Source organism: Crassostrea angulata, chromosome 1 (genome assembly GCF_025612915.1).
Source record: "Crassostrea angulata isolate pt1a10 chromosome 1, ASM2561291v2, whole genome shotgun sequence".
Taxonomy (NCBI): Eukaryota; Metazoa; Mollusca; class Bivalvia; order Ostreida; family Ostreidae; genus Magallana; species Magallana angulata.
This window is the reverse complement of record NC_069111.1, coordinates 23,927,480-23,939,211: the sequence shown is the minus strand read 5'-3', so window position 1 is coordinate 23,939,211 and position 11,732 is coordinate 23,927,480. Positions and strand designations below refer to the sequence as shown.

General features: G+C 32.8%; 1 protein-coding gene across 1 annotated transcript; it reads left to right on the top strand.

The window, feature by feature from the left end:
* The first annotated feature begins 2,414 nt into the window (after positions 1 to 2,414).
* LOC128191776 (uncharacterized) lies at positions 2,415 to 6,037 on the top strand. Its single transcript, XM_052864067.1, has 5 exons — positions 2,415 to 2,665; positions 3,011 to 3,150; positions 3,313 to 3,422; positions 4,634 to 4,811; positions 5,935 to 6,037. The coding sequence occupies exons 1-5, from the start codon at positions 2,468 to 2,470 to the stop codon at positions 6,035 to 6,037; spliced, it is 729 nt and encodes a 242-aa protein (XP_052720027.1). The 5' UTR covers positions 2,415 to 2,467.
* Positions 6,038 to 11,732: the final 5,695 nt, after the last annotated feature.

Genomic DNA, 11,732 nt, shown 5'->3' with positions numbered 1-11,732 from the left:
ACGCCAGAGATCAATATATAGTCTCGTTCAACCATCGGCTGTCTCCTTACATCTCCGGCAAGTAGAGAGTCAGTCTATATTTAGAGGTCGCATCATCAAACTATCACGTGACCTGGTATCTCTTACTTGTCGGAGATTAACGGAGACAGCCAAGCATCTGGTTGAACGAGTCTAGAGTTCATTATTGGTTGGATCCATACAATTTTTGAAATATTTGGAAAACCAAAACATAGTTTGATGAAATCAATTCTATTTTAAAATATTACACAACATGATTCATTAGAGGTTTTCTCGAAATTCTAGTCGGAAAAGTCAGAGAATTCATATTATAAAAATGTGCATAATTCAAATGCAGATTATAAACTACTTGCCGAGCAAACTAGCATATCGTTGATTTAAAAATAAATAATATTCGATAAAATCAACTCGCGTCAGTACATCAGTACTTTGATTTAAAAACGGAACCCGCCTACAAAACACGTAACCTTTTCTCTAAGATAACTTCTTTATTTAAAAATATTTCTAAATTTTTGAAAACTATGTGCAAGTTTAGAATTGTTGCGTGATGACAAAATTTACAGACCCTGCAACGTACTACTGCACCAAAAAACGTGCGACTTACGTGCGAGAAACGTTTCGTGTAAACCGTTTAGCGTTTCGTGTGATTGTGAAGCGTTTCGTGTAAACCGTTTAGCGTTTCGGGCAAAGCGTGTAAATCATTTCGGGCAAAGCATGCGAGAACCGCGTGAAACATTCATCAGATTTCATTCGGAACTCACTGACACTTCAATTTACTTTTAATTGATGAAAGGGAATATATCCAAGATATCTTCATTAAACAATTTTCACTCATAAAATTTCGCAGGAACGAAAATTTTCTTACGGAGATTTATAATGGGAAATGTTTACATCTTTTCTCCATTCGGAAGTACTCGGGATACCTCGTGCAATTTTTAAACGTTATCATCCGGGCTTATTAATGGCTGATGCAATGCAAAGTCCCCGCAGACTTTCAATATTGGGATGTGTATTGAAACCTGAAGCGGTAGAGGGGGCGTTTCAACACATATAATCTGGACATTTTTGATATAAGTGGATGAACGTAGTTTGAGCACAAAGGTATTTACTATTATTGAAATATCAAGCAAAAAGTGGTGAAAGAAAAAACTCGGGACGTATATTTTATAAATTTATGAACTTTGAAGTGTTTTGAATTCTTTAACCAGGGAACAACGATGTCTATATATAGATCAGTAATAGGATAAGGTAATGTCAAACATCGAAGACTGTACGAATATTTAAGAAACTGTTTTTATTACAAGTGTTACCGTTAATAATTTAATCAAAGTTTGCCGAATCTTCCTGGAATTAAATATAGGTTGTAAATTTACTTTGTATAAAAACTTTCTTCATGGTTACTCAGTGTGAAACATTCTTTACCTTAGACGTTTTACTTTTCCACTAAGCATCCGCCTTCGTTGCCTTTCCTTTACACTACATCTAAATTCATCATGTTCATAAGTGATTATTCGTTCGCATTTTAAAATATTTAATGTCCGTATTCTCGGACTCCATGCTAGGAAATTTAGTTGAATATAAACTACGTCATTCTTATCCATGTGCATGTTGTCGACGACGCGCGGCCAAAGAAATTTTCACAATCGTTCTTTAAAAAGCTTTAAAGTTATACAATATAGGATATACATGTAATTTTTATGTACAGACCTTAATTAATTTGTTTGCAAGTTTATAACTAATGATTATTCCTTTATCGGCACCACTTATAATTTACTCAACTCTCTCTCTCTCTCTCTCTCTCTTCTTTCTCTCATTCAAGTCACGAGCGGCAATGTCTTAACTCCGCCCAGCTACGATCTGATTGGACAAAGGTCAGTGAAAACATTAGGTAGAAACTTTTCTGGAGTAAACCCCTATTAAACGCTTCAATGTACTTCGCTGTAACTTAAACGATCATGTTTTGATAAGCATATATATTTTTTTATTTATTTACAGCGATAACTCTTACCGAGACCATTCGACTTTGTACAAGCAGCACACATAACCTCGGACATCGGGTGTCTTCTGCACCTGGCTGAACCTGTCAATCAACCTCTGTGTATTTGTTTTCATTGGATGGTCAAGCGTCTCTTTTTTTGTCAATAGCCAATGGAAAATTAATGACTTCAAGGTAATTGGAATCAGTATTTGATGAAGCATACAATTCAAATGACAAAAATTTTATCATCTGAAAATTATTTAAACCATTGTTAATGGAAAACAAAGAGTCTTAGAAGTAAAACACCGATCCATTTTAGTTGTGGGTGTGTCGGGTTTGACCAATCAGATCACGTCATCTAATGCGGCGTATAAGGTCGGACATTGGTCGGACATCGCTCCATGAAAATGGCGATTGTTTACGCATTGAAACTGTAAATCTGGGTGTTATTTTTCGATTGAGTTCAATATAATGGTGAAGCACTGTTCGTATGGGACATGTAAATCGGATAGCAGGTATCCAGAGAAACTTATGGGAGCAAAATTCATCCCATTTCCGAAGCCAAAGTCTGATTTGGAGAAATGTTTACGATGGATATCATGCTGTCGAAGACCACATGCCCAGCTTAACGTTGACAAAATTACGAAGCATACATATGTGTGTTCTAAGGTAAGTACACGTTCATTTTATTTTCAAATTATAGAATAACCTCTCATTTAGTAATTCGATATCCTTTGAACATGTTGAACACTGACTATACCCAGTATCGTTACATCACGTATGTACAACTTGAAAATGGCGTCGTTTTTGTTCCGACTTCTAAAATACCAAAATGCCCATACTGGCATAAACAAATTAGATTTTAACACTTGTTTATATGTCGGAATGCTTGTAAAACAAATGCAGTAAAATTTTAAACCTGTAGCTTTGTGCTGTGACAGAGAGTCAGACAGAGCGCATTACATATCATATAATATACTGATTGTATTACTATTTTTTTTTACACTGTTTCAGCATTTCATTTCATTGGATGGCCCTTCAGATGAATACCCAGATCCGTGTGATGCCCAGACTGGTGAACTGCACAGAGCAAGGCGAAAGATCATATACTTGTCTCAACAGTCAAAATCAGATGATTTAAACAGCAAGACCAGGTTTGCATCAAATAAAACATTTCAATAATCAGCTGATAAGTGTTGGGTTAAAGATGAACATATTTGTCTCTGGTCAGATAATATATTGCATAACTTTCTCTACATCTGTATTCTGTATTCTACACTTATAATGAAGTTTTTTATCAAATATTTTTTTTTCAGTAGTACCAGTACTGATGATTCACCATACTCTCAAGCAATGGAATGCTGTTTAACAACACAGACAACTTCAAATCCTGTCATAGATTCCTCATGCCAAACAGAAGAAGAATGTATGCATATTTGTCAATATCAGATTCTGCTTCTGTGATTTAGCTGGTTCCTTTTTATTAAGTGAACACAGTAACACACTTTCATTTGTGAAATAATTCATTTCATAGCTGTAAAGTAACATTTGATGACTTAAACTATGCAGCAGGAATATTGTTCAATATTCTTGGTCTGTATTGAAGGTAAAAATTAGCAAGCTTATCAAACATTTCTGTAATGAAGTCAACATTTTTGGTTATTTTTTCAACAAAAAAATCTTTTCTTGTGTACACAACAAATATGCAGAAAGACACACCTGTCACCATTAATTGTCCCTGAATTTGGAAATAATAATCATGATTCTTTTTCAATGTATATGAGTCTCCTAATATCTCAAGACAAAACTTTGGTAAGTTCACTGCCTCTGCGATGAGTAAATCTCTAGCTGAAAAGGGACATTTTATTTCCAATACCCCAGTCTGTCCTTCTATACAAACTTTACCATCAGGCGAGGCAGCAAGAAATGAAAATCTTGGATTTACTACTAATCCACAGTCATGAATATGTACATTGTGGAATTTTTCCATATATTTCTGTTTAGCTATGTTTTCATTACATTTGCCGTAGGAAGTTGCTTCAGTAGTAAAATTTTTACTTTCAAATATGCTAGAAACAAAAGTGTCGGTGATATCTTTTTTCCTTTTACATATTCTTGCAAACTGGGAAGCAGTCACACGTTTCTTCCTCTCCTCATACCACAAAGCATTTCCAGATTGATCCACGGTTAATCTTTCTAACTTCTCAGCGTCATCTTGTGTCATGTTAAAAGCTTCATTGAGTTGTTGAAATTTAGAATTGATTAATGGCACATCAGTGTCTAGAGGAAATGTAGTATTTCCACAAGCCCCATGTACAATGGTCGGAAAAGATTTGTAGTTTTTAACTGAAAATTTACAGATAATATAAGTATAATTAACATCTTTAATATGTACATAGGCTAATACATGGTACATGTAACTACAAAAATTATTGATAACAGCATACTGTGAGAATAAAGTTAACTACATATTTATATATACCATATATACTTAACGGTATGCAAACTCTTGTAAGTAAGTAATGTAATTATGTATGCATGTAATTTTATCGGTATTGTTTCTGATCATATAATTTTATTTATTTTGATGTTAAATACAGTACACTTATTAATGAACTATTTTATTTACTATTTCAGTATTTTCATCTATGGATGTGCTTTCATGGGTTGCACAAGTTAGAAAACTGGAGGAAGAAAATGACAGGTTGCGACAGGAAATCAGACAGAGAGGGAAAAGTTCTGATGCTGCTTGCCAAACAGAGAAAGATACAATTTTCACTGCTGAAGAAGTTTCAAAGTCAAAGATCAAAAACTTGTTTGAATTTTACACTGGATTAAGTTATAGTAGATTTCTCATGCTTCTTGTGTTTCTCTTTCCAAGTTGTGAAAATCCAATCATTTGTTGGAGACAAAAGAAAAGAAACACATATTGACAAGTTTCCTTTGTCACAGCAGTTGTTTTATGTACCTGTGAAGACTAAGAAATGCTTTAAATGTGAAAGATTTAGCATTCAGATTCAATATTAAGGTTCAAACTGTGTCAACAGTTATTAATGGGGTAGCGAAGTTCATGTATTTGAGATTAGGTTCCTTAAGTTATTGGCCCCATCGAAATACAATCATAGGAATCATGCCAGAATCTTACAAACATGATTTTCCAAACTGTTTAGCTATTCTTGACTGTACCGAGCTAAAAACTGAAAAACCTTCATCATTGAAACAGCAAAGTCAGTGCTATTCAGACTACAAACCATCCAATACATTAACAGCTCTTGTTGTTTGTGACCCAAAAGGGTCAATTTTATTTGTTTCAGATTTATTTTCTGGAAGTATTTCTGACAATGATATCATTGAACAATGTGGTTTTTATGATTATTTAAAACATTTGAAAGAAATGGAGTTTATTGCTAATAATGATGCCTTAATGGCTGACAAAGGGTTTCTAATTGAAAAAGAGTTGGCACTTTTAGATTTGCAGTTGAATATTCCACCCCTTGCATCTAGTGCTAGGCCATTTAGTGAAAGCGATGTAAACCTCACCAGAAAAATAGCTACTCATAGAATACACATTGAACGTGCCATCAATCAAATAAAGTGTTTTAAATAATTGAAAAGAAAAATTCCTGTGAGCATGTTTAATTGTATTAATGCACATTGGTTTGTAGCTGCGATGTTGACAAATTTCCAAGATACTTTAGTAAAGTTTTGAAAATGAATGTTCTTGTTTTTATTTAATATATGCATGCATGCAAACATTTCTGTGTCTTATACCTGATATGGAAGCATTGACCCCATCTGTACACCACCTAGTGTTGTCTCAATCAGCTGAACCTCCTCCTGAAGGAGGTAGGATAGTGGTGTTCCCACAGCTGCGGAATCTGTCTTTAGCTTTTTCACCTCCATAGCACCAATATCTGGTATTCTTAATTAATTTACAGTGGCGTAGCTAGACCAGAAACGAAGTGCATGCTTAAAATGGCAGGGGGTCTGGAGCTCATGGATTCTGACGATTTTAACACTAAAAATCATCGCAGAAATTGAAAGGAATGCTCACTATTTAAGCATATTTTTAGGCAGTTAAAATTGTTTTGGTTGTAGTTTAGGCATAAAATAAAATCACAAAACTTATTAAAAACTAAGAAAAAACTTTTGACGTTTGTTTTTGACACACTCAAAGCTTTTATTCTTAAGTTCGTTTTCACCTAGTTTATGGTAATGAATATCTCAATAAAGCTGTGATATGCTATGGTGCATAAAACTAAGTTCAAATACAAAATAAACCTTTGCTTTATTAGGTGCATGCACTGTGTACTGTTTTTTAATATGGTACTGTAAGATCACATTGCGTGTCTGTATTTGGGATGTCGATACAAAGATTCCGGATAAAGTAGGACCAGGTGATGGAAACGGGTTGATGGAATAACTAAGTATGGACCTTAATACTTGAATTCTTTTTTAATTTTTTTTTCTTTATTTTTTTAACTGAGTTTCTTCCTTTTTTCCCCAAATGATGTGCATGCTCAGGCATATAAGCATACATGGTAGCTACGCCACTGATTTATATGCGGTGAGTTCATATATTCTAGTTTAGATTTATATTATTCAAACGTAACATGTCTCATGAAGACTTTATTATAAAAACCTTACAATAATTTGTCAGTACCTCATCTTTGGCATAATGCTATGGATAGGCCTCTTTTTTCTTGGGGTCTGTTTAGGTTTAGAAAACACCATTGCAGAAAGTGGTTCTGGGCTGATTTTGGACCCCCGTGGTTTATGCCACTGCTGTGGCATACTAGTGCAGGCAAGTGCTGAAGGAACTTCAGTCATGCCAAGATTTTTGTAGTGAATTAAAGTGTATAGCATACCAATTGAATGGGAACAAGTACCGCTTACTCCCACTCTATGAAAGAAAATGCATTAAAGTTATCAAAAATTACACTATTAGGAGGTTTTGATACGCATATGCCAGTTTAAATCAATATATTGCAAGTATATAAAATATTTAAAGATTACAACCCGATATAACGTTAAATATACATTGTTTTATTTTATTTTTTTAAGTATCAGATTTAATGATATTTTAATTTTGCCGTATCTAATCATTCCTCATATGGGCATTTTACACGCCTTATTCACCCATCGTCTTTGATTTTATTCTTTGCATATACTAGACAATAGATCTAGGGTTCGCAAATCCCGGCAATATTTTCGGAAAGCTATATTTCTGTAGCTCAGCAGAATTCTACAGTCATCTATGAAGCACATTTATTTTGCCTTCATGTTTCATTATTTATCGCAAATATAGCATGGATGTATACGCTACGGCCGATGTAGCATTGCGTTAAGTGATGACACTTTCTATAACCGATGTGTATTTCAATTGCAACAACAAACTGGCGCATTTATATAGGCCCGCCTATTTGTAAATTAATGTTGACAAAATGATGCTAACACTTGGAAACAAATGTCGAAAAAAGTTCATAATAGAGTTGTACTCGCGAGTTAAAAATTATTTAAGAACAAACGGGGCGATGTTTACGTACATATGTAAATAATGTTATCTGTTAGTGAAAAAATGCCCCCAAACCAAAGAAAAGATTCTCTAATACATATAGCAGGGACGGGCGCATATGAATTAAAGTCACTATTTGTACTTCGCTCATCGAATTGCGTTATTCAGTTCATTGTGAAAAAATTCGACAGAAACTGTTTAGTTAACAAAATAATTATATCTTACATTACCGTTCACAATGTACCATAAATGTATATGGAGTATCGCATGTTTTTTCTCACAAAAAGCTAGCGTTTGCTGCAAATTAGAGATACACGAGCTGACACGCCGTGAAATCCATAAGACGTTTCACAGCATATGTAAAAAAAAAGTCTGAACTAAAAATCTTTGAAACGTAAAATGTAGTTTATAAACATTTAAAATGGCGACTCGATTTGCTCGTGAATTTTACAATCCGACGTCGATTAGCGTGTTTGAGAGAAAGTCAGCAGCAAGTAAAGCGTCAACATCATTGAGGTGCCTGTAATAAAATTAATGTTTCTACAGACTGAGTGAGGTACAAAATTTATCGATGAAGCATAATTGCTGAAATATGAAATGGCAAACCAGTTTAAATAGTGTGTTTCTGACAATTATTTATATCATAAAAAACAATTTTCAGTTCAATTCAGTTTATTTTCGCTCACACCATGGAATGGTACATGAGGTCAATCATTATATACAGTTCAAAAGTCAGAGGTACATTGTATAAATGAATAGATGAGTAGTAAATAAATAGTAAATAAGCATAAATATACAATATATACAATGAAGATAGGAAAAAGTATAATAATGGAGGACAGACTATTATATCAAACTGTTTATTTTGATAATAAAATAACATAATTTTTTCAGGTTTGTAGCATTTGAACAAGACAAAAGTTCACAAAACTTAATAGTATTTGGCGCTGACCAGTATTTTTCATCAAGATATTCACGTCTAAATGTCAATAGTTCTTTACATTCCAGAATATAATGAAATTCGTCAGCGATTTGACCAGAATTACACAGTTTACACACTCTTTGGTTTAAAGGTGTATTGTACCATCTCCCAGTCTCCACTGGGAGATGGTGATTTGAAGTTCTAAATTTCATAAAAACCTTTCTGAGCCTAAGTGGCAATATATTAATGTAATTTTCATAATTAAAATTTTTCTTAAAAATCTTGTAAATTTGCCCTTTTGACGAGTCATTAATGTCACTAGACCATTTTGGATATATTGGTCTTGTAACCTTTGTTTTACAATTGTAGAAATCCACTTTACATTTACAATATTTTGTTCATACCAAATATTTGAAAAACCACACATATCTAAAATATTTTTAACACCTACAATCCAAGAGTTTGACATATTTCCCCTTTGATATTGCAAGACCAAAAACTTATATAAAACAGATACAATTTTGCTTTCGGAGTTTGTAAATAACTTTGACCAGTAGGAAATCATTCTGGTATATACATTGATACATAAAGGGAAACGAAATGTTTCCCCGTAAACCATATAGGATGGTGTACTACTTTTTAAATTAAAAACATATTTTAAAAATTTTAAATGTACACGTTAAATAACTTCTATATTTTCGTAACCCCAAATTTTGCACCCATACAATAACACTGGGACTACAATTTTATCAAATAAGCCAAACTGACAATCGACAGGTAAATTAAATTGTCTTATTGTTCTAATAACACTGTACATTGCTTTCTGTGCCTGTTCACACAAATGTTTTTTAGATTTAGCAAATGATCCTGTTCTGGAAAAGATTATACCCAGGTATTTAAAATCTTTGACATTTCTATAGCAACCTTATTGTAATAAAACAGTAGAGGGCCTTTTGAAAAAATCAAAATTTTTGTTTTGTCAGTATTGACTTGTAACTTCCATTGACTACAATATACATAAAATTCATTCAGTGCATTTTGGAGGTCTTCGGCAGTCTCAGTCATAATTACAGTATCATCAGCATAAAAAAGGATAAACAGTTTCATATACATAAATAATTCATTTTCTATAGCATCAGAAATACTCTTGAGACCTTCAATGTTTTTGTCTAATAAGAAATTCTCCAAATCACTGATATACAATGAAAACAAAAATGGTGATAGGTTTTCGCCTTGGCGAACTCCAACATTACAGTTTATAAATTCAGATGTGGTACCATCCATACTAATAAGAGATTTAATACCCTGGTACATATTTTTAATATAAACATAACATTTTTCACTAATACCATTTTTTGACATTTTGTACCATAATCCACTTCTCCAAATAGTGTCAAATGCTTGTTTAAAATCGATGATAGCACAAAATAATTTCTTTTTCTGTTTCATAAGAGTTTCTAATAAAAACTGCAAAGTTAACGCATGATCTAGGGTAGAATAGCCTTTTCGGAAACCAGTTTGGCTCTCACTTATTATATTAATCTCATTTGCATATGCTTCCAGCCGTGTGCTTAAAATAGATGTAAAACGTTTACCAAGACAACTTAATAAAGTTATAGGACGATAATTTTCAGGTTTCGTAGGGTCCCCTTTGTTTTTATAAATAGGCATTACAATTCCAATTAACTACTCGTTTGGAACAATACCACTATCAAAAATAACATTAAATAATTTTTTGTACACTGGTTAAAAAACAGTAATAGTAGAACAAATATGTTCGTTCAACACTCTGTCAAAACCTGCTGCTTTGTTGTTTTTTAAATTTTTAACCGCAGCCAATATTTCACCGTCATCTATTTCACAGTTAAGAAAATCATCAACATTTTCATAAGCGACATTTAAAAAGTAGTCATCATTATCTACAGCAAGCGACTCATCCTCAGTTTCACTAATACCCTTTATAAAATTAAAATAATCATTAATATCAACAGCACACTTTTTGTCTTTACATGTTGAATTTAAAATTTTCCAGTAGTAGTAGTTTGTAGAACGCACATTCTTTATTTTTTCGGTAATGCTTTACCTGTAAATTTTTATACACTCGTCCATAACCCGCTTATAGTTTTTGCTTTGAGACTTAAGATGACTTAAATTTTCCTCGGACTTGCAGTTATTATGATTTTTCTTTGCCAAATGACAATTTTTCCTTGCTTTTCTACATTCTTTGTTGAACCATGGTTTATTATTCGACCTTTTTCCTGAAAATTTGTTGCTTCCCATATTATAATTATGGAATGTATCGCTTGCTGCTTTGTGAAAAACATTACAAATTTTTGTAGTTATAGTAGTAACACTTGTTTTACATACATTATCAACACAAACAGGAAGCAATTCCCGTTTTGCACACATTTGATAATTAGGTATAGAACAATAGGTGTGAATTGTGTTGTGATAGCAATTATAGTCTGCTTTCAGTCAAAGATTTTACCTGGATTTTTACTTGTATTTTATCATTCATTCATCAGAACCATGAAACGAGAAGAATATAGATATTTTGTTGTGTTTTAGACTAATAACTATCACAATTTTTCTCTCATTTGATAAAATAAAGTTCAAATTAATATTTTTAGTCTTAAATTTCCGCTCACTGATAAGAAAAATAAGGATTTGACTTTTACATTTTTGCCCATTTACTTTAAATATAAAACTCAATGAAAAATTGCTGGTCCCGGGCCAATTGGAAGCTGATTCGGTGTATAATTATATGATAAAGGGGAAAACTACACGGATAGTCATATGGGGTAGTCCGTGTCTCTTTTTACAACTTACATTGTAGATGCAAAATATGTAAATCGCATGTTTATAATTGGTTGTTTGGTATCAACAGAAAGATTATTATGAAAAGAAACAGACCTTTATCACAAAATATTTCAATCTTCGAAGTAGCAGCCTTGACAGTAGATCTTATGATCGACATCACCGCTTTCGTATATTGCGGGTCACTTTTCTGGATTTTCAAATCAGCAGCTCAATAAATTCCGACAAAAATAATAATTTAAATATTGATTCGATATACCTCAAACTGAAGAAGGTTGAAAATGTATGAATTAGGTCTACATTTGATAGGTTTTGTGAAAAAATATTTTCAGTTTTTGAAGCATATAAAATTGCCTATTTATCATCATATCGTCATACATTAATTTGTCTAATAGTATTCTCTTCGAATATTCAAGCCACAGCATAAATGAAAAATAATTAGCAGCGTTTTCACTAGACACATTTCCTCCATTTATGTAAGC